The 24,912-nt window shown below is 38.3% G+C and overlaps 1 protein-coding gene across 3 annotated transcripts in view; it reads right to left on the bottom strand.

Moving 5' to 3' along the window:
- CTNNBL1 (catenin beta like 1) overlaps positions 1-24,912 on the bottom strand; it is a 256,473-nt gene that overhangs the window by 140,074 nt on the left and 91,487 nt on the right. For all 3 annotated transcript variants that reach the window (XM_077169106.1, XM_077169116.1, XM_077169098.1), the window contains 5 exons: positions 16,665-16,760; positions 10,144-10,237; positions 7,375-7,466; positions 1,075-1,147; positions 783-841 (listed from right to left, as the gene is read on the bottom strand). In XM_077169106.1, the coding sequence (XP_077025221.1) occupies positions 783-841; positions 1,075-1,147; positions 7,375-7,466; positions 10,144-10,237; positions 16,665-16,760 (414 nt within the window). The remainder of the gene's footprint in view (positions 1-782; positions 842-1,074; positions 1,148-7,374; positions 7,467-10,143; positions 10,238-16,664; positions 16,761-24,912) is intronic.

Raw genomic sequence — 24,912 nt, forward strand, 5'->3', positions numbered from 1 at the left:
TCTTCCTTATTCAATTATTATTTCAATAAGAACTGAAAACAGATTCACATTTTAAAAAGCTCTATTTCTGAGGTGGATGCCAAACCATTTGGGCTGTTGGCACCAAGAATGGAAGTTGTATGCAAACTGACATCTCAGACACTCCCAACACTCTCAAGATTTTATCCAAATGATCTATTTTCAGTCCCATTTTGGGAAGTAGCACAGAGGAGGTATGTTAGACAAAATCTTAACAGTATTTTCTGAATACCAGCAGAACACTTCAGTTGGAATTTACATTTCTTAAAGTGTACAAATGGCAATTTCCAACTTCTCCTACCAGTCTCCAGTGCTACATCCTTTCCTCTCTTGCTCTATGATGTTTATCCCCTTGGATAATTGGAAATTACACTCCTTGAACTGATTTGGATCTTAAATGCATACTAGTGGCAGGCTAAAAGAAAGGGAGGTGAATAATCTTGGAAGCAGGTCAAGTCTGAAAATAATTTGGTATTCTTGGTCTAAGAATATACACTTGAGCAGGAAGCAAATCTCTTGCACTGTCAAGTATAATACTAGAAGACTGAGAAAGATCATACCAGATTCACAGTGATATCTTGTTATAAAGGGCAAATGACTAAGAAAGGGATGATAACCCTCCACTGTAACCTGAAACCTGCCAACACACCTCCATTATCGCTTGCAATACATGGCTTATTCCTTCCCACAATTTCTAGCTCCACCTCCCATTTAAACCAAGCCATGTATCTTCATGGCAGACAGGAAGCATAAGAATTACTCACGGATAACTGCTGAAGAAGCACATCGATTCCATCCAGCTCCCCAAGCAATTCTCTGTTTTCTAAAAGAAAAAATAGAGGAAGAAAAAAAATGAAGCTAACTGTCAGATTTTACAGCCGTCTAACACTGATACATCAGCAAACAAAATCGATACAGCTTGACAGAGTACAAAAGCTGCACAGAGAGCAAGAGGGAGAGCAAGGGGATGCCAAAGGCAAGAGAGCTTGCTGTCATGATCTGAAACAAGCTTGGCTCCTATCCTAACAGAATATCAATATCGAGAGGGAGCCTCACCATCGTTGTCCTGGAGCAATATGGCTAGCACTTCACTACAATACAGTTTGTTGGCATCGAAAGGCATCTTAGCCTGTAGGGAAAGAGGAGAAATGAGAAAAGCATTAAGGGGACTTGCTTCCTTCTACAGGAGAAATTTTTCACCAGTATTAGGATGGAGTTAGAGAAAAGTAGAATTTAAAAAGGGGAAAGGCAGGATAAGGGTAAAAGAGTAGTCTACCTCTACTCTCAAGAGACAAAACCAGAAATGGCAGATGGGCACAATGGTTCTCACCTTTAATGCCTATATATGAATGTCATCTCTTCTTTGAAGTCTACTCAGATTTCCCATTTTGAGTGCAGGTACTATTATCTAGCATTTGGCAGATACTTAAATGTTGACTAGAATGGTTGAAAGTTTTGAAATTTTAAAAAGACAATTATCCATGAAGCTTCTTTCACAAGTTACAATCATAAAATTAGGCCATAAATAAACTGGTATATAACCAGAGACATTGAAAAGCAAGCAATTTCTTGCTTAGACTGACTGAAGGTATTTATAACAATGTAGTTCCTTTTGCATTCTTTTAATGCTTAAAATTTAATTTGAAATCATAAACCTCTCTGCTTGTATGCCATAATCTGCCTATTATCTAAAAAGGAAACCACATTAAATATGCAAAAATGTGTTAATATTTTAATATCCAAATTGCTACCCTGCTGCATGCTCTGCTACCTGGAGTTTCAGAGGGGACAGAGCTACTGCAGAGACTATCTTTCTTAGCTATCTACCATCTTGTATTAGTAGTGAGACTCAAATATCTCACCATTAACAATACCTCTTAGATAAAGATGCACAAAGAGGAGCAAGCATCATCAATGTGTTCTTATTTATGGTAGTCACAAACTTAAAATGCAAGTACACAGACAATAAACTTAATCTGCAGCAGGCTTTCTACCTAAATTTTGAAATGACAAATAATTTCAGTACCTGGAAAGGACATGGGAAGCATTTATCGTGGCACTAACACCTCTATCACCTTAGCACTATTTACATTGATTCTGTACTTAAGAAGGAAGCAATATCAGGCATCTTCTCAGTATTCTGAGCACATCTTCCTCATCAGAGCATCTCATAGGGTTTCAGAAGGTATGACCCATCTTGGGTCAAAAGTTCTGTAAATGCAAGGTCTTACATGTGCTAACTGCAAGGTATACTGCCTGGGCAAGCCAATGACCTTGTTCCATGGCATTCAACATAACAGCCAGAGTTTAAATGTAATCTGCAGTGTGTTTCATGTTAAGAAAAACTGTTTTACAAAAATCAAAATGAAGAGCCAAGGGTTGAGAATCTCTATCAGAATTAAAGATTTTGCTAATGAAATTACTTCCTCAAATTATTTAAGTTTCAAATAGTTCTACTATATTTTAAATGATATAAAGTCACAAAAACTTGCATGCAGTTTTTCTTTCTTGTTTGAAAGAAGCCAAAAGACATCAGGCCACTAGAACAATAAGCTTTCCATGGCTCCAATACCTCCTGTGCTTTATTTGATTTTATAAATTCCTATCTCAAAAACAGGGGGCAATAGGCTGAGCCCCCAATCTTGGGGTTTGTTCATATGAAACTTAACCTCACAAAGGATATACTAAGCCTACTTAAAATTAGGCCTAAGAGCCACCCCCCCCCCCAAGAGAACCTCTTTTGTTGCTCAGATGTGGCCTCTCTCTCTCAGCCAAAACAACAAGCAAACTCACCACCCTCCCCGTCTCTACGTGGGACATGACTCCCAGGGGTGTGGACCTTCCTGGCAAAGTGGGGCAGAAATCCTAGAATGAGCTGAGACTCAGCATCAAGGGATTGAGAAAAACCCCTAGAATGAGCTGAGACTCAACATCAAGGGATTGAGAAAACCTTCTCAATCAAAAGGGGGAAGAAAGAAATGAGACAAAATAAAGTGTCAATGGCTGAGAGATTCCAGAGTCCAGAGGTTATCCTGGAGGCTATTCTTATACAGTAAAATCACCTTTTTAGTTAAGGTATAATGGACAGACTGGAGAGAACTGCCTGAAAATGTAGAGCTGTGATCCAGTAGTCATGTTTCTTGAAGATGACTATATAATGATACAGCTTTTGCAACATGATTGTGTGATTCTGAAAACCTTGTGTCTGTACTTCTTTCATCTACATTACGGACAGATGAGTAAAACACATGGATTAAAAATAAATAATAGGGGGAACAAATGTTAAAATAAATTTAGTAGATTGAAATGTTAGTGATCAATGAAAGGGAGGGGTAAGGGGTATGGTATATATGAATTTTTTTCTGTTGTGTTTTTATTTCTTTTTCTGAATTGATGCGAAGTTTTAAGAAATGATCATGATGATGAATATACAACTATGTGATGATATTGTGAATTACTGATTATATATGTAGAATGGAATGATCATATGATAAGAATGTTTGTGTTTATATGTTGGTATGTTTAATAAATAAAATAACTTAAACTTAAAAAAAGTAGAAGACTTTCTTTCTTTTAACAAATATTTATCGAGCACCTCCTATATGCAAGACATAGAATTGAGCACTATAAGAAACACAGCTCAATTAGGCATAAATCCTGTTCACTGTTATGGAATTTTAACAGTAAAATGTTAAATACTGAATTAAAATTATTTTACTTAGTACAGTGAAGTTCGAAAAAAAAAAATGAGAGAGAAAGAACACGGATTTGGGATCAGACACACATTAGGCTTGACTCAGGAGCATGCTGTTACTACCTATGTAACCCTAAGCCCACAGTTCCCAAAGTGTTGCTGAGATGCCAAGAACACCATATCAAATTTAGAGAGGTACTGTAGGGTATGTTAAATTTTAGAGGGAAATATAATGACACCTGACATTTGTTGAACGTGGTATAAACTACTAGGTTGAAGTACATTTCTTCTGATGACATATATTTTGTGTAGGTAGGTTTTGCTGATTTGCTATGATAAAAGAATTGTGTAAAATCAATGTGGAACAGGAATGCAGGTGGGGTTGTTCAATCAGAAACGATGGTCTCAGAAGTTGTGCTCTATTCAAAAGCATCCAACATCCATTACCTAATTGTGGCACTTAAGAATGAAATAAGAATACTTTCTCTTTCAATATGCATATTATTTTTGAAAATGAGTACTAAGTTGTTAGGACATCACTATCTATTAAGTTGTTGGGCCTAACTACTTAAGTGAGTCTGCTTAGTACTTTTTGGCATAGAGGTGATATAAAAACACAATTTCTACCACACTAAGGGCACCATGAACTGAGAATGCTTGTGAATCTATGATCTCAGCAACAATTCTTAATCTCAGATTTCCTCATCTGTAAAAGGGAAATAATAAAATAATACTTTCTCTGGACAGTTATGATAATTAAATAAGATAATATGAAAGTATCCAGCAGATAGCACATAAAAGTTTTTTTGATGGCTGGAATCTGAAGCATATAGGCTTGGATCTCAGCTCTAACAGTTACCAGCTATGTAACCTTGGCCAAATTACTCTACCTCTCTAACCAGATTCCTAATATGTTCAATGAGAGTAAACACTATCTTCCTCTGAAGTATCTGTAGTAAATGATCCAGCATACCCATAACACACCACACAAAAGCTGAGCTCTCCTCTATTGAGAATTCCTAGTTCTCCCAGGAAATCTCCAGCTTTGCCATGTGACACTTCAATGAGTTTCTACTTGTCCCAAAGCAAATTTTTAAAATCAAAAAAATAATTTCATGACTTTTTTCTTAAAAGATAAGCTTCTGATCAGAAAACTGGTATGAAGGAGGAATCTAATCTGTCGTCACTATGCATTACCTAAATGCATAGGCCATTCACCTAAAGGGCTTGGTAAAACACAGACTGCTGGCCTCCATGACGAGCCATGGAGATTCCGTGGATATGGGGTTAGGTCCCAAAATGTACATTTCTAACAAGTTGCAGGTCATGCTGATGCTGCTATCCCAGAAACTTCACTTTGAAAACCAGTGAGAGAAGATGGTAAGTGTTACACAACCATGGGTATATGTTTGAAGCCAGATCTGCTAATTTCCACAAAAAAAATCAGGAAAAAAGGAAACTGATGAGTTTAAGAAAATAAAGAGGATATTTAGGTTTAGTATAGTATAGACTTGGGTTTTAATTCTAGCTCTATCTCTAGCTGAATGGGTTTAGGCAAGGCATTTAATCTTCATATGTCTCAATTTTTTATTTCTTATCTGTGATAGAAATTTCCTTTCTAATCTAAACTTCTCTGCCAAACGATGAAATTTACATGGAAGAGTGGGGATTTAAGCTGTTTGATGAAGTTTGGGTTAACTTCAAAATAGAGAAGAAAGAAAGAAGTCATTCCTAGTGGAGGAAGTAGCATGAGCAAATACCAACACAGAAGTCAAAATAATTTTGCCTTTTGCAGAGCAGGAGAAGTAAAAGAGATGTCTGAAAGGTAAGAAGGTCACTGTTCCAAAATTGAGAACTAGAAGGATCAGACTGGGCCAGGTGAAGAGGGCCTTGAGCAGGCAGACTCTCACGTAACTGAGAAAAATTTGTCCTGCCTTCACAGGCAAGTGGATTATTTTGTATATTTTAAGGTTGGGGTCCCAGCCTATGGGCACCCCACTAATATAACTCAGGTCCCTGTCATTTACCCTATTCCTTTAACCCTGTGTTCTATTTTCTCCTTCCCACTTCTCACTTCCAGAATGTCTCGAGTGTTTGGAGAATAAAAATGTGCTGGGTACTAAGGAAAGAAGAAATTTAGCTTAGGAGAATTAAAGGGAAATTACATGGGGAAACAAGTCCAATTTCAAAGGGATATCTAGACTTAAGAGAGAAGGTAAAAGGAAGTTGCAAAGACGGCAACGCATGAATTAACCACCAGCTATCTACAGGACTGAGAGGAAAGAGGGTGGGGTGGGAGGAAAAGAGGCTTACAGTTCACTAAACTATGCATCAAGTTCATTCTCTGCAAATGTGCCTAAACCAACTGATAGCAATATCAGGCTAGCTGAATATGCTCAAAACAATAAATTATCTAAGTCTGTGTTATAGATTAAATGGGAACAATCAGTTTAATAAAGAGGATTGGAAAAGACCTAGAATGTCAGAAAGGGAGGGAACCATGGGCATATATCTTAGGTAGTTCTACAGAACTTTTTCCCTTAGCCCTGCCAAGACAATGGGGATAAAGTGTGACCTGATAACAACTCAGACTTTCTGAGCTCTATAATACCCTGAGGCCCAAAAAAGGTATGACAGCTCAGAGAATCATTCTAGCTACAAATAACAAGTGATTCTTTCTCACCAAAATGTCGGGAATCCTTGCCTGCTGGACAATTCATGTCAGTAGCATATAAGCAGTTTCAAACTGCTTCTCATCTATCCTGAGAGAACTCTTGCCTCTTCTTTCCTCATTTACCTGTAGAATACCACTAGCAATTAAAAAGATGCTCAAAAGGACTATGTTAAATGGAAAGCAAATGAACAATCCAACAGAAAAACGGACAAAGGATATAAACAGGAAGCTAACAGAGACTAAGAAACATGGCTAATAATAAAAAAAAAGGCCAATCCACTTTACTTGATTTTTAAATTCCAAATTAAAACAATAAAATAAGTTTTCACTTGATAAGACCCTATGTTGCTAGCAGTAGAGTGAAATATACACTCTCCAAACAGAGGGGTAACCTCTATGGAAGACAGTTTTGTAATACTTACCCTTCAATTCCACTTCTAGGAATTTAGTTTATCCTATAAACTAAGAGAAGTAAAGGAAAAAACCAATGTGTGTATATAAGGATATTCACTGCAGCTCTGTGCATAATAGTGAAAAACTTACAAATAGGATTAAATTAATTTTGTAAAATGAAATATGAGTCAGCCATTAAAAACTGTAAAAGGAAACACTGTATGGTTCTGTCTGTGAAACACATACACACTTATATACTCAAGGAAATTTTCTGGAAGGTTACATAAAATATTAACAGTGGCTGCTTCTGGGAAGTGGGATGGGAAGGGAACAGAAGAGGGGAAAATTTACTTTCACTTTTATACCATCCAAATCATATGAATCTGTTTGTATTTACAGCATGCTTGTATTATTTTCAGATGTATTAAAGGCTATTGGTAAGTGCTGTCTTCTAAAGTAAACAAAGAAAGACGAAATTGTACTAAAAGATACCCAAACTAGATGATATGGGTAACAATCTAGGCCAATGACCCAGCATCAACCATGCTCAGAGAAGAGAGGTTTGAGCTACAGTTTCATGTGAAGCCAAACTCACCTTCAGCCTTTTCAGCAGCCACTGGAGAAGACCCTGTTGGGCAGCCTCCGTACACATCTCTGGTCGGAACTCAGCCATGTTTTCCACAATAGCTGAAGGAAGACACAAATCATTTAAGAGGGCAATTTCCTTTCCATCTGCAAAAAAACTTTCTTCTCATGACATGTATATTTTTTCCTCTTCCCTCTATTCTTTCCCACTAGAAACTGTTGTCATTTTTAAATTAACCAGACAGTTGCTATACTTTTTTTTTCCTCCTTCAAGTTATTTTACATTTACAACTACAACTCACAGCTAGAAATGACAAACATCACATAAGGAATAGCTGGTGTATTTTTTGTGCTAGTAGAGAAAACACTAGATTATACCACAAAAAATAATGGCTATCTAAGAGGTCCCTCTCAGTACCCATTGTACTGGAGTCCCAAAGACTTGTAACCAGAAAGACAAGAAGCTAGGCAGAAGCTGTAGGAAATAATCAGGAAAAGACAAATCTGGTCCCTTCTTTTTCAGACTAACCCATTTTCAGATCTCTTTCTCTCTAACACGTGGAAACAAGGATATTGCCGTGGGGGCAAGCACAATCTTCCTAATGTAACAAAATAATGTGCATAGAGGGGAGGCTGTGCTGGCTAAGGTAAATGTCAGGTTCTCAGAAGCATATAGACTAGTTCTGCTATCTTCTTCAATAGCCAAAGTGCTGCTTAACAGAAAAATTAAGAGGTTAAAAAAACAAAACAAAGGAAAAGGTAATGAATGACTATGATACGAAAAAAGAGGGCATTGAAAAAAAAATCACCTAGAGTCCCACTCTAACACATCCATGCTTTCATTTCCTAAAGAGCCCTTTCCATTTCATATCCTAGAATATATGACTATCATAAAGCAGATAGAGTTCTGTGTACTCTAGGCACAGTGCTCAGAAATGGGTTTGAATTTTGAAGGAGAAAGGGCTGAAGAAATACCACACCTCCTACCGTCTTCCTCACCTTCCCCCACCCAAATCAGTCTGGACAACTGCAAGTTAAAGAATGAAGGGACACTCTTCTCAGGGAGAGGTAATACAAAGCTGTGGGAGCAGAGTAGCAAGGAGACCCTCGAGAAATGACCAGTATAATACCCTAAATTAGTTTCTCACATTTTCTAAGAAAATCAAGTCATTCATTTTAATTTCCTATGTCTTTATCTCGTCTTACTCTTCTGTTTAAATTTTAGATGGCTTCCTATTACCCAACAGAATCAAATCCAAACTTCTTGCCATGGTTAAAAGGTCTTCATTAATTTGGGCAAATTAACTCCCCCAGCCTCATCTCCTACAACTCCTACCTCACACACCTGTGCCCCAGCGCTAGTACATTTTTTACCTTTTCCCCAAACCTGTGCCCATCCATGTTTCCAAGACTGAAGACGAAGCTTTCTTGCCGAAGGTCCCTTCTCACACTTCTCTGCCCCCCCCAGAATGCTACTGTCTTCATATTCAGCTTCAATCTGCTTCCTGCTCCTAACCAGTAACGTGTAGATCCCTCTTCTTCATTCCCACAGCGCTTTTCACTGACTCCTATTATACTATTTATAATCCTGTATTATTTTTCCATTCTGTTCAAGACTTTCCCATCAGTCTGCCCCATAAGGCCCACGACCGTGCTTAAATTCACTGTGACGTTAGCACAGTGCCTAACATCAGACATTCAACAAGGGAAAAGTGATGAATCTCTTCAACTGTTGGTAGGTGAACAAATTAAAACTAAAACAGATCTCTGTAGTTTGGTGTTTTCTCCATTGGACCAGACCCCTTTTACTGATAGCCAGTTAAGAATTTTGATAAGCTTTCCATTCAGCAAAATCCAGTATTAGGCTAACAGATAGCAATGACAAATTCTGGCTCTAGACAGCTAATACCAACCCCCTAATTACAGATTGTTATATTCTCTCTTCTTTTACTCCCTAGGTGCTACATCTTCCCTCTTCTTTATGATATTTCTCACTGAGGAGAGTCTAGAACTACAAGAGAAACCTGTGGTAAACACAAAAGAAAACAGAAAAAAATCTCATCAAAATTTTTGCTTCCACCGTTCATTTCTCAAGCTCTGCTTACAGATGTGTCACCTCTGCTATTATAAGACAGCAACTGGTGATAAAGAGGACTATCCAAAAGCACAATTTTAAATAGGTTATTGGGTGGGCAACTTTGCAAGGGGAAGGACTGGGGAGATTTGAGGAGAAGGAGAAATACTGCAGAGGAATCCACTTAAATGAATATAAGAAGAAGGGGCAGCCAAGTTAGTATTTCAACTCAGTTTACATGGCAAACTATATAAGAAAAAGAAACACTAACTCTTTTTTCAAATAAAATATCCTATAAAGGTACAAAGTTGTTCAAAAATTTGCAGTTCTACTGAAGGAAAGTAGGGGAAAAAACCAACATAAGGGAATTTAAAATGGTAAAATATACACTCCCCAAAGCAAAACCTTCACTCTACATAGACTTCTTTCTAACTTGGAGGCAAAGCCCCGTTAAAAGGAGCCAGTGACTTTCATCCAAGAAGATTATTTACTTAGTAGGTTTCTGCTTTTATTACCTATAAGCCAAACCAAAGCTCTAGTTATATGAAATTCACATGGAGGACTTCATTTCTGACAAGGCAGTTTGGGAGCAGAAACAGAAAAACACTCTGCTATTAATTCTATTATTAAGGGAGAAGGGAAATGACCACCAAACCCAAAATAAACACCAGAAACTCAGGGAATACTGAGCACCCTTCAACTCACCCAGAGTATTATGGACGCCATCCGCCTCTTCTTTCACAGACTCATCCAGGCGCTCCAAATTCTGCACCAGCAGCGCTACCACCTGCCCATCCACCTTCAGGAACAGGGAAGCAAGAGGAAAGAGGGGCACGTGTCACAAAACAGTATCCCATATGTTCCCATCCCCCTACCCACTTTTCCATTATTTCAGTGAACAAAGTAAATAACCAGCAATCTATGGTTTACAATGTCTTCCTCATCCCATTATCTCTTTTGAGCCTTAAAGTGACCTGAAGCAAGGAAAGGAGACATCATTATCTCTAACTGGAGATGAGTAAATTGAAGCTTATTGAGACAAAGTAAAATTCACAGTTTACACAACTAACTGTAAGTCACTGAGTGACCGCTAGCTAGCCCTTGTGCCTAGACTTTCTGAAACCAAGGCCAGTGCTTTTTCCATTTCTCTGTGGTACTTTACACCTTACCAAAACGCTTTCTTAAAACAGATCAGCAGTTTTTTCAAGTAAAAAAACATGTTTCTAGACCATAGCACTAAGAAACTTTTAGTTGGAAAGTTAACTAGCCACACTTTATACTGATCTCAAAATTCAGGGTTAAACTCAAAATATTCTTTTCCATGCTAAACTTCTATAAAATTATTACTTCAGAAGACTTTTTTGAAAATAATGATATCAACATCATAAAAATATCTTATATTTGTATTACATTAAATGCATTACAAAGCAAATATATTTCCCTTATTCCATCTGACCCACACATTTTGAGATGGGACACTATCAGTAGCCACATCCTGCTACTGATTTTCAAGAGGTAAATGACTTAGTCAAGATGACATAGCTACTTACGTGTGGCACCACAAGCAAAAGTAAAAACCAGTCTTCCTTCTCGTAAGTAAAATAATGCTTTCGCCACTTCATGTTACATTCTGTGTACAATTTGTGTTCTTAGGAAGAGTGCCCTTGAGTAGCCCTGAGGCCCAGCAAGAAGGGAATAAGTAAGGATACACCTAATTCTCCATTATCAACAAGTGAGTATATGGTATCAGAGTTCTAAGTAGGTAACCAATAAGGAAATTTCTTATCTGAAGAAGGTTCTGCTGCAAACTCCTAGTACATCCTCTCTCTCAGTGCCTCAGTTTCCTCACTTCAGAAATGGGAACAAGTTATAAAGTGAAAACATGTGACCCGCATTACCCTGGATGTGGTTCATAGGAACTATAGAAACAGCATGTAGAGTCTGAATCTAGCCCCTTACCCCTTCTGATACCTAACTATTCACTAAGAAAAACCCAAGTTCCTTAAAGGTAGCACCTCACATTATATTCATCTTTTATATTAGTCTATTTACTTCTAGCAGAGTCAGTAAATTTAAATAAACTGACAGAAAACTTACTTTGTACACATAGATAAGCTCCATTTACCCTCTTGTAAACTTCACAGCTCTTACAGGTGGACAACAAAGGCTCAGAATACAATGAAGTTGACAAAAGTCACAAAACTGGTGGCAGAAGTCACAGACTCCAGAACTCTATTCTTTCCCATTATACCCTATCATTTCAGTAAAGGGAAAAAGCTAGAAGAAAGAGGAGAGAAGGAAGTTATCTCATTCAACTGGTACTTTCTGAGCTCGTAAGACACTCTACTAGATATGGACTGGCACAATTCAAACTAAGCCTGGTATCCGAAGATGGAACCTGAAGGACAGATCTTGACATAAGGCCTTCTTACTCTGTCTGGGTACAAGGCAAGGAGAGGGGAGAAATGCGAAGCTACTGACAAATCTGTAACACCTGAATCACAAATGGACTGGCTTTTTCTAGGCCCTCCTTTACACCCCAGTGTGAGGAACAGTGAAAGGCAGGCTGGCTGCCTATTTGAGGGGGTACTGATGCCAGTCAAGACTGCACATAAATATAACAGAAAGCTGTTTTCCCCTCTTACATGAGGTGATATAAAATCTTGCCCTTATATCTCACAACCCGCAAAAACTTCACCAAAGAAATCCACTGCAATGTTTTCCTTAATTAATTGGACAATTTGGATGAGTGAAAGAACACAGAAAAACATCTGGGAGAAAAATATGAACCATATCGTGGTTTGTTCTCTAGATCACCCTGATTGACTTATAATCTCCCTGAATCCTAAAGCAGCAGACACTGCAACTCCGCTGGGTATCACACTGCTTGTCAGTTTTGTAAACTGCTTCACTAGTTTCAATTGCTGATTGCTGCTTTATCTGCACTATTTTTTTTCTCCCTTGATTCTTAGTTATGCTTCTCAGCTCTGGTGTCTGGAAAGTGATGGGGACAGTAGCAACACATCTGAATCCCAGAGCTGAATGGTTACAGATAATTAGGAGCTGGTTGTAGAAATCTAACTTTTAGCAGGCGGCCTTTTTAAGCTTGCAAAGTATGCAACTTTATGTTTAGCTGGGTTAAATGCGATTTTTATCTGATTGCAAGGATGCCAAAAGTAGTCAAACTACATTTAGCTCAGAAAACACTTGGAAAAATATTTACGTTATATATAGTGCTGGCTATCATTTAGCAAGAAGCACAAGTTAGCATTCTGCTATTCCCTCTAACCCCCTGAGTCCATACCTTCATGCCTGTTTTTTGGGGGGCCAGTGACTAAGCCTGATTAAAGCACCAGTCAGGGAAAACAGCTCTGGCCTTGAAAATCAAGACTATATTAAGGCTTGACATTATCTGATAAGTTACTGGTTATTTCTGCTTGTAGTGTGTCTCCAAAACAATCTCCAAAACAACAGGACCTTCTTAAAACAAAGTTCAAAGGCATGATCAGACAGTCTTTTCCACTTGACCAAATAGGATGGATACAAGAGAAGACATTTTTAAAAGACAGATGAGGGAGTTTGCAGAAGGACTCTTTTTCTATTCAGTTTTATAATCTGCCAAGAAGTTTCCTCTACAGTTACGAGTTTTTCTACCTACTAAGAGTTCCAGACATTTCATATTTTAAAAAACAATAATTTACAAAAATCCTATTAGTCCTTGATAAAGCAATATGTTTTAAGGATGCATATGGTAAAACGGTCATAATGTCAAACATACGCCTGTTTACAACCTATCTAATAATATTTTAACATTAATAGGGCAAACATAGTAAGCTGAAATCTTTACCTGGATATTTAACAAGAATAAAAACATGTTTTCTTTCCCAGCTTCTCACATCTCACCAAATAATACTGACATCCATTGAGTTGCTAAGCCATAAACCTGAAGTCTTGATTCTTTTCTTTCCTTTATCCCCAATATCTAAACCATCAACAAGTCTTTCCACTATACCTCCAAAACATATCATATCTCAAATGCATCTGCCTTCTGTTCATTTCCACACCACTATTCTAGTTCAGGCAACCATCACTTCTCACCTGGATCTCCACAAAAGCCTCCTAATTTGTCTACCTTCTTTCACTCTTGGTTCTCCATTCCATTATTCACACAGCTGCCAGAGTGGTCCTTTTAAAGTGTTAGGTAAGACCATGACATGACTCCTTCGCTGAGCTGAGAGGTTCATCAGGTTATGGACACAAAACTGGTAAGTGAAAGAGCCAGCACTTTGACTACTCCCCTAGCGGAGCTCACAACTCCACAAAGACAAACTTATAAACAGATGTCTACAATCTGATGTGACAGATGCCACGTGATACAAAATGTTGAGGGAACACAAATTCTGCTAAGATGATGAGTGAAAAAACTTCAAAAGAGAAGAGACAAGTTTAACTTAGATTTTCAATTCTGAGTAGCAGTATTCCTGCCAGCCTAGGGGAAGCAAGGCATAACAAGCTGAAGGCAAAGTGTCAGCAAAGGCATGGAACTACCAAGCATATGGCAAGTTTTGAGTCTAATAAGTGGAGAAATGATTGCAATTCAATCACTACTCTCAAGGAGTCCAAAGTCTTCTTTAGAGAAGTATGCCAGAGAATTGCCATCAAAGTAGTACACTCTCACATTTACTACTCTTCAGAAAAAAAGAGTCTATTTTTTCCAGGCTACCAAACCAACTTGTTACAGAGCACAAATATTCACCTTTTATGTTAGTAAGAGCAGTGGCTTTGAACCAGATTTCAAAACCCCAAAGATCCCTGAGAATGCCAGGATACCATTCTTAACCCAAGGATGTGCTATTATATTGCTTAGGACTTCCAACTGGGAAAAAAACCAAGGCAATAACGGGAAATTGCACACCACAATAAATTCTGCTACATGCCCTCTAGCCTCTGCTCATGCAATTCCAGGCCTCTGATATTGGCCCCAAATTAAAACTACAAAGACAGCTGGACTTGTAATACTGCAAATATGTGTTAAACCTCTTCCTGAATGTAGCACAATGGTTGAAAAAAATAAATGGAAGACCACCCACCTCCTCTGCTCTCTGACATTTACTGATGGCTTCTGACTGGTTGCAGACAAGTAAATAACATATTAGACTCCAAAAATGTTCAACTGTTTGAATCACACCAGCCCCACCAGTAAAAAGCTAAAAGGGTCAAAATCGTTTAAAATATTATAATAATAATAAAGTTCTAAATAAAATAAATGAAAAACCCTGAACAGCAGCTACTTAATGGCTCTCCAGACTGAGAGCAAACTGTTTCTTTCCAAACATTAAATCTGCAAGATCCAGCATTTGCTGGTGGGCTTGGTAACATAGAAAACATAAAGGGGGCTTTTGTGTGAATTGCTGTTTCTGGGTACATTTTACAAACAGCAGCCAGGCTAGCTAGCTGCTTTAGTCTCTTTTATTCACACAGGGAAAGGATGGTAATTAAAATCAGCCCAGGGACCAGACAGGAAGGCTCACTCAGGGCCACTGCAATTAACCTCTAGAAGGCAAGCCTGCACAAATGACACTGTGGGGACACAATGAGGGAGCAAGTGCCACTGCCTTCCTTCAAATGCTTCTCAAAACAAAAGAACACCCCTACATCATCCTTTTCTTTTTGCACAGTGATTCAAAGGAAAAATAAAGATCCAGTATTCTACAAAAGTGGCAGTTTGCTCTAGGAAAAAGCTTTAAAGAAAAATGGCCATAGAAATTTTCATCATATTGTCACAATTGGTCCTGCTGGGCTCCAGCCTTGTTCTTTGTAAGAGACAGTTCTTCATATCCAGTGGGTTCATAACCCCTTTATTCACACCAAATGCCAGCAGCAAGCATGACACATGGGAAATTTCTAGTGTCAAGACCCTTAAGAGAGAAAAGGTGAGAGGGAGGTAGGCAGTATAGCAGTGTGGTTTAACAATTATTTGGGGCTCCAGTCCAGTGCATCCTGATTCAGCAAGTCTTGGTGGGGCCACAAAGCAGCCTAAGGAGCAACCTAGGTGCCTTTAATATAAATGACTACAGCAATCTTTGACAAACTCGGCAAACAGCATCAAAATCAATACCTACCAACATTCTTACCAGAGAGAAAAGGCCAGCCAAAGCAAGGCAAGTGAAATCAACAGAGCTGTGAGCAGGGAGAAAGCTTGGTGGATAGATAAAGCTCCACAGAAGTTATCAGGGGAAGAGGCTGGGCTAGATCCACTTCTGTGACTGATCAGCTGGTGCCTTGGGCAGGGCCCTTTACCTCTCTGAATACCAGAAGAAGGAGAATCTGTGTTAAGAATCAAGCTCTAATCTTAGCTGTTAAATTAGGGACTGGCTCAGTGACTCTGTAGAAGGCTTAACTTCTGCATCTGGGTATCCTCCTATGTAAAGTGAGATCAGACTAAACAGGGCCTGGTAGACAGACTTCATCTCACATAGCAACTCTTTTTGATTGGTTGCTGCCTAGAACAATAGCTGAGGAGGATTTCTGAGATCTTGTTAAAGCTCCAAAAAATGGAATGCAGAAATCAACTGGCCCTGTCTTCTATAGGCAGAGGATGCAATTCTGCAAAACCTAAATGAGTTAGGTTTGTTCCTGCTTTTAACATTCTCAGATTCCTCCCTGACTACCTATCTATAAAATAAGTAACACTACTACCTGTCCTCCTAGCCCTTAAGATTATAAAGCCTAAAAAAAGCATTTTGTTAAAAAAAAAAAGGGGGGGAGGGGGGGTGGGGTGCGGGAATGAACAGGAAGACAAGACAGGACTGGACAGGAATATGGAGTTCAGGAAAACACAAGTCCAAATCCCAGTTGTGTGATCTTGGCCAAGTTGTTTTACATCTCTAAGTCTCAGATTCTAGCTGTAAAACAGTAATAGGAATAATACCCACCTGTGCATGGAAGAATGTGGTAAGGATTAAATAGAGCGAAATGAATGAGAAAAAGCATGCCTGCAGCAGATATTTATAATTGTTAAACCCCTACAACCCAGCACCCCATAGATACTGAAGAATAAAATATAACCCTCAAGTTGCATTTCTACTTTTTCACCCTCGTCAATGTTGCTCATCCTCCAGCCTTGCCAATGAGCACTACCTAATGCCCACCTGCCCCTAACACAATGGTGAAGATGTCATCACATTAAACACACCTGCAAAGCAACAAAGGGATGTGCAACTTACCAGAGCATCAATGAGTACTTCTGCTCCCTCTTCACTCTCATGTAAGGTATCTATATCTGTTAATTCCTGAAGCAAATCAACCACAGCTATGGACACATGTGAAAAAAGTTAAGGGTATCACATACATGCTGACACTTTATTAAAATCTTTGGTTCCCATTTGTTTCCTCAATAGCTTCATCTGCATTTGCCTTTAATATATCATGGTTTTATTACTATCTCTTCAAAAGGTGTTTTAGTTTTCTGAACTGCTCAAGCAAATATGATGAAATGGGTCAAGTTAAACAATGAGAATTTATTTGCTCTCAGTTTTGCGGTTAGGAAAAAATTCAAAGTCAAGGCGATGCCTTCTCCCCAGACTCTGATGTTCTGTGGCTGGCTACTGGCGACCCCTGTCTTTAGCACGTCACATGGCAAGGCACATGGTGACACCTCCTGGTCTCTTCCTTCTCTTCCAGGCTCCACTGATATTCAGCTTCTAGCTGCTCCCTATGGCTTTTCTCTCTCTGCGTTTGAATTTCATTCTGTTTATAAAGGACTCCAGTATAGGATTAAGACCCATCTTGATTGAGGTGGCCTGCACCTTAACCGAAGTAACCTCATCAAACTGTCCTACTTACTATGGCTTTACATCCACAGGAATGAATCAGATTTAAGAACATGTTTTTGTGGGGTACATATAGCCTCAAATCACCACAACAGGGTCCTACCCATAGTGAATGCTCAACCAATTTTGTTAACTGACTCAGTATCTCCCTATGCTGTCTTTCTGGCAACTTATCATAGGTTCACTGCATTTTTATAAATTTCAAAACTTTATACAGATCACTAGGGAGGTCTCTCCCAGTGAGAAAAAGGCCAACAACCTTAACCTTATCTCATAATTTAAATTCTTGAAACTCAGTATAATCTTAACTACCCTGTACAGTTCACCTTCAAAGATAGCCATGGTTTCTGAGACAAAATTTGGCTGGTGTTCACAAAGGAGTCTTCAGAGATCACAGCACAACAAACAGCTTTAAAACGTACCGAGAAGGATTTATATTGGACTAGCAATAGACCCCACCAACCTCCTTCCTCTCAAATGTTGCACTGCTTTAGTCTTAAGAGGGAGGAAAAACAATGAAAATCAAACACTAGGCAAAAATAGAAGAAAGAAAAAGAAAGCATGGAAAGTAAAAAAGGATTTATTTTTGGAACTAGATGGCAGAACTAAGCTTCTAAGCTTCCCTTCCCTCACCCTGGAAAACACATACACAGAGCACACAATCATCCTATTCTGTCAACCTGCATTACTGCAAGCTTAAGACGAATAACGCTCTCAGGGTGAAAAAGGCAAATCCATTCTTCATTCTGGGCCTCAGTTTCCTCACTTGTAAAACAAGGAAGAAAAAGAAATTATATACCACAGACAATAACTAACACGTGACGAATTAGGAATACAGGCAGTATGAATTGCAGTTGTCCTGAAAAAGGAGCAACCAAACCAACCCAAGAAATCAGAAATGAAGTACTAGAAGATGGGTCAAAAAACAGGCAACTAAAAAAATTGAGGGCAGTTAGGTTAGAAAGCAAAACGACAGGAATAAAGGCAGAGAGATGAAATACACAAAGGCATACTGTTCTAGTTTGCTCGCTGCCTGAATGCAATATACCAGAAACAGAATGGCTTTTAAAAAGGGGAATTTAATAAGTTACTAGTATACAGTACTAAGGCCAAGAAAATGTCCCAATTAGAACAAGTCAATCGAAATGTCCAATCAAAGGTATTCAAGGGAAAGATATCTTGGTTCAAGAAGGCCAATGAAGTGCAGGGTTTCTCTCTCAAGTGAGAAGGCACATGGCAAACAACAGTCAGTTTCTCTCTTGGCTGGAAGGGCACATGGCGAGCACGGCATCATCTGCTACCTTTCTCTCCTGGCTTCCTGTTTCAGGAAGCTACCCATGAGGCGTTTTTCTTCTTCACCTTCAAAGGTCGCTGGCTCGTGGACTCTCTGCTTTGTGGTGTTGCAGAGTCTCTCCGAATCTCCTTCATTCTCCAAAATGTTTCCTCTTTTATAGGACTCCAGAAACTTATCAAGACCCACCCAGATGGGTGGAGACATGTCATCACCTAACCCAGCTTAACAACCACTCTTGATTAAATCACATCTCCAGGGAGATGATCTGATTACAGTTTCAAACATACAGTATGAACAGAGATTAGAAGAAATGGCTCCCTTTACAAAATGGGATTAGGATTAAAGCATGGCTTTTCTAGGGTCCATACATCACTTCAAACCAGCACACATACCAAAAAAAAAAAAGGGGGGGGGGGGAAGGAGAGGGGATCAAAAATATTATAACTATATGAAGAAAATAATAGTTTTGAAAGAATAACCTAACAGCCATGTACAGGATACACTAAAGCATTGCATTGAGGGATGAGGGTGGACAAGTAGGTGGCAGGATGTACAGGCAATTAGTTGTGGCATGGGAGCCAAACCTGAAGGCAAGGAGACCTGTTCCAAAGCTACTACATACAACAGAGTCCAGATACAAGACAAGAACAGTCAGGAACAGGGCAGTTTCACTAGAACTAGAAAGAAACATAAGAAAAGGAAAGTTGCAGGGTATATTAACAAGAATGATGGGACTTAGTACCATTGATGTTCCAGGTATTTGCTGAACATCTTTTGTTGAAAGAAAAATTATTTGAAGGTTTACTTTACTTATCTTTAACAGACCAGCTGTCCACCAAGAATAAGTAATTAAGCTTCCAGTGACTTATTCTTTCCCTCTCAAAGGTGTTATTAGCCAAAACACAAGAGAACTATAAATTTTAATGTGTATTAAGAGTTTGAGGATCTTTGGGCAAAACTCATTCATGCTTATAGTCCATATTAACAAAATAACCAGAAAACAGTTGACAAAGACTATGTGTCATATTTGACATTCAATAAACCAAAATATTTAAGTTGTTTGAATCAATTAAAAAAAGACAAAAAAAAAAAAAAAAACCAGTCTAACAAGCTAACCCCTAGAAACCCTAGAGCTCCCCCTGACTAGTTGGGACTAGTTCTTCCTCTCTAAAGTCTGCAATAGTCACCATTATAATAGCCATCATTTTTAAAGTTGTCCTTATGCCAGGCACTATGGTGCTGAATCATCACAGCAGGGCTGTAGGTAAATATCATTCCCATTTTACAGATAAGAAAACCAAAGTTCAGAGTAGTTAACTAACTTAAAAGGTCCAATAGTAAGGGTGCATGTTTAAATTCAAAGCTTTTGCCACTACAGTTCATATTAATATACAGGGGGATATATGCCAGGTTTAAATAAGACTAGACTCAGGTAAATCCTAACTACTAACCCTGCTGCAATCACAGAGGAAAGAACTGTCATTGCTTTCCATCATAAGTTATTACAGGTTCCAGGAAGAAGAACAAAATGCTGACACCTCCCCCTCATCTTAAGAAACGCCAATAAAAACATTTTAGAAACTTTTCAAGTTCTTCCATATGAGATGTAAAAATCTCATTATCCATTCACATGTTTTTAATATGGGTGGCAATATGTATATATGTTTGTTACTGTATAGTCAGATGTCTATAGGACAACCTGAATCCAAGTGTGCAATAAGTATTAGATTATATCCCTTGAAGAACATACCATGCATGATTAAATGTTTATTCACTAGAATATCATGATTATTAATTAAACAATAGCCTCAAGAAAGAGGGTGGTTTAAAGCTCTATATACCCCAGAAAACCATGTTCTAAAGTTAATCCATTCATGTGGGTGTGAACTCATTTTAAGTAGGACCTTTTGATGATGCTACTTCAGTTAACATGTGACTGTCTCATGGATCTTAACCTTAAGATATTACTGGAGTCCTTTACAAAAAGAAGGAAGACAAAGAGAGAAAGCCATAGAGACAAGAAGCTGAAATCCAGAAGAGAAAGGAGAAACCAGCAAACGCTGCCATGTGCCTAACCATGTAGAAGGGAAGCCAAGGATCGCTGATAGCTGGGTAGCCACAGAGAAAGCGGTCCCCGGCAAGAAAGCCTCATCTTGACGATAACTTGATTTGGATGTTTTCCTGGCCTCAAACTGTAAACTAATAAAATTTCATTGTTTAAACCAACCTATTTCATGGTATCTGCACTGAGTGGCACAGAAAACTAAAATAGTGGGGTATAACAGAAAGAGCAATAGATGAAGAGTCAGAGCAGTCTGAGGACAGGGATCATGTTATATTCATCTGTGAACCTTTGCTTTATATCTTTAGTGAGCCGAACTATCCAAAATTATCACTAGCCATGTGATCTTGTGTAAGCCTCTTTATTTCCTTGCAGCTGTTTCCTCATCTGTAAAATGAGGATAATGGTCTCTGCCTAGCCTACCCCACTGAGTATTTATCAGGAATAAATGAGCTCATGTATGTCAAAGGGTAAGCAAGTCAAAGTACTAAGAGAATATGAAAGCATTACAATAAATATTCTTATATTCAAGTCTTAACACAGATGGCCAAAGCCCTCACTACTGCCTCACATTTCCCTAAAGCCTATTTAAGCTAAATAGGTCAAATGGGGAGGAAGATCTAACTTTATACTTCAGCTATGCTACAGACATTCAGATTGATCAAGTCTTTTTTTAGCCATTAAGGTCTTGCAGGCGAGGTATCAGATTTTTTCTTTGATTAGTCCTAAACCATGCTCGCAAATGCATCATAAACCCAGGAACTTTCTTAAAAAAAAGGACAAAAATTTTATAATGATGGTAATTTTACATAGGAACAGGATAAAAGTCTAAGTTTTATCAAGAAAAGTATTTTTTTAATAATGTTCCAGGGGATATTTTGTCTACTTTCATACCTCAGTTAAGAAGTCAAACAAGAAATCAGCTACCCACCAGGACTGGTAAACATCTCATCAATTCTACAACTAAATGATTCTATATAAATTCCTAATTTCCACACACATACAAAAAAGCAAGGTGGCAATGGGTCCATAATTACAGTCAGCAACTCCTGGGTAATATAACGTGACCCAGAAGACAGCAGTCATCTGAAGACAGAAGAGATGAATGAGAAACAAACTAAAGATAAACTCTCATTCTTGAGAAAATTCAACGTGGCCTACCACCCATACAGTATTTTTTCACAAACAGACTATCGACATGGGTGATAGGTTTTTCCACTATAGTTACAATTTCATTTCACAAGGTAAAAGGCTCTCCCATCCTAGTTTAATAGGAAAACAGAGAGCCTGTCTCTCTGAGAATTACTAAAACAGTTTCTGATAGTACTATTTTGAGTAGAAGGGCCAACCCATTCACTCCCTTAGTACTTGTCCACCACTGGGGCAATGAACAAGTGTAATAATCCATGAAGTAGAAAAGACCAGCTGGGCACAAAACGGTCCATAATACAATGGGTCTTGGAAAAAGAAACAGGCTTACTTTTATTTTTTGGCTCTAGATCTTTGTTTCTTGGTATAGAAACTGAGCATTAATCTCATTAATCTTCAATGAGATGTGTCCATGAGGAACAAAGTTACTTAAAAAAAGAGAGGGAAAAATTGGAGCAAGATGCAGCAAGCAGATGGCTTTTTAAAAAGTCATTTCAGAGGCTTCCTTAAGAAAAATGAACCAGTATAGATTCAGAGTTTGTCACTGACTCAATGGAACAAATGCGTTTTGTTTTGTTTTAAATCTTTTTTCTCTTATTCCTAGACCAGGACAGTGATTAGATACAGCTCAGTGAACACAGATGAATTTCAAAACACAGACAAAATAGTCTTTTTCTCCTTCTCAAACAGCTGGCACTAAGTTACTTAGAATGAACCTGGACTTAATTTTATCCCAGTTGTAGTTCAAACTAATATGATAGACAAAATATACTCAATTAAACATTTAAGTACCTACTAAACATTAACAGACACTATTATGCCACAGGAGAAATGTTCAAAGCAGGCTACAACCATCCCTAACCTTCCAGAGACAAAGAATTCGCCCAAAATCCATAAACAAGATTAAAAAATTACATTAAGCGGTCCTTTTCCTAAATTACTATTTTGTTACTTTTTACCTAATCTGACTTTCTTTAGAGCATATTTAACTGGGTCTAATAAACTGGGCTGCTTATCAATACATATTATCAGGGAAGTTACACAAGAGGTGATAAAATATGATAATACTTATTATCAAGGAAATTATATAAGAGGTGAGAAAAAGATAATACTCCCTCCCAGTCCAATTAGAGGAAAAGCCCCTTAGGAGGCTCAAACCCTTCCTCTGCCCTATTCTTGTTTATTAACACTGGATCTATAAACAAGGCACCCTCCACAACTGTACACACTCTCTGGGATAATAATTTGTGTCTCACTCAGTTTGTTCCACTTTAGCATTTCCAGACCCAAACCACTCAAGTTCAACTGATCCCTGCTAGTCTAAAAAAACAACTCAGTCTGCTCCTTAGATTTCAAGTTCCTGTAGTAATTCCTTACAAAATTCAATAGGACAACTTGGCAAGTCCTCCTGACTTTGTAGAGTCTAACAAAACAGTGAAATCAGAAAAGAACAGTGCTAATGACCACTTCTTAAAATTATTCCAGACAAAAAGAGTTGTCTCATCAGCACCAATGATCTACTCTATAACTAACAAAACAAATTCGTCCAATCCTGCATGTTAGGATGCAACCCGCAGTGCTGATGTCTTAACTTTACAAGACCTCATTTTTCTGAATCACAAAGGGTGGAGAGAAAGCAGGCTTTGAGTAAACTGGGTTTAGATTACTCAATATTTTTTATTAAAGAATAAGACACTTAGCTAGGAAGCAATAGTTGTGATTTTTTTTTCTCCAAACAAAGCCATAGACCTGATATTTTGGTAAGTTTGTTGTGACCACAAAAACAAGTCAGCTTCTAGCATATGAGGAACAGTAATTTCTACTACCAAGGTAGAGGCCAAGAAAATAACCTGAATTGTGCTCTAATCTCCACACCTATCAAAAGCTTCCAATTCCCAATTCCATGATCACTCCCATGAGAGAGATAGCCCAGACCTTCTCAGAACTTCAATGGCATTTCTTAGAGTAACACTCCATGGGCCACATGCCATAGGGATAATAATTTGAGTATTCTTCCTCTCAACTAAAGTTCATATTTCTGGTTTCTCAACAGCACTCAGGACAGTTTATTATACAAAGGCGGCACCCAGTAAATGCCAGAAATCCATTAAAAGGTTTTTAGAAAGGAACACTGAATTGTCACTCAAACTGAGAATATAGCAAATGACTCATAAAAACAGGATTCTTATGAATTTAGTGGTAATTTCTTTTTGGCAGTGGAAGGGATGATCAACAACCATCTGGTTATCTTCCCTGTCTTTTATTCCTCCTTGTTCCTTTAGGCAAACTGAATAAACTTGGCTTAAACCAAGCCGAAAGAAAAAAAAAATGGTTTGTTTAGCAATATCTTATGGAAGCATCTTCAAATATAACTTTGACTATTTTTCTGTGGAATACTCCAAAAGGTTCACAAAAAGGGGCTCTAAACACATTTAAATGATTTACTTTAAAAATTGGTTTAAAAAGCATTATTCTTAAAGGTAGCAACTGTGGATTCCACCTTATGTTCCCTCCTAATGCACTTAAACTAACTCTCCAGCAGTGTATGAGAATGTGCGGCCTCCTTCCCCAGTTAACCCCTCCGTAGTTGCTCTTCACAGATGAAAAATCCTTTCTGAAGCCAACCGAATACTGGGCTTTGGCCTCAGGGGGGAGATGAGGCACTGAAGCGCAGACAAGTCCTCACCAGCAGCAGCGATGCAGAGCACCAGAATAAAACTCTGAAGCAGCTTCTCACGGTTGAAAGGACGAGGCACAGCTGTTTTCTCACATTCTCTGCCTCTTAAGGTTACCACAGACCAGCCTCTGATCCAATTAAAATCCCTATAGTTTATGTTTTCTCAGAGAAGGACAAAGCAAAGATGACCTGTGCTTCCAGAAACATAACTAGCCATGTATAGTCGTGTTTGATAAATGAAGAGTTAAAAAAGATTAAAAATTTCAGTCATGACTGCCATGAAATTGTTTATTCATGGTAAGGTGTTTCTGGCAGTTACAGCTATACAACAGTAAATTGTTAACAACTGTTTCCTGAAGAAAAATTTCCATTATAGATCACAGATAAGACAAGGAGAATGCAATGTTGCAGGGAAATCAACGTTCCAAATGATAGAAGATATGTTAGATTCAAGACAAGA

Source organism: Tamandua tetradactyla, chromosome 1, assembly GCF_023851605.1.
Source record: "Tamandua tetradactyla isolate mTamTet1 chromosome 1, mTamTet1.pri, whole genome shotgun sequence".
Classification (NCBI taxonomy): domain Eukaryota; kingdom Metazoa; phylum Chordata; class Mammalia; order Pilosa; family Myrmecophagidae; genus Tamandua; species Tamandua tetradactyla.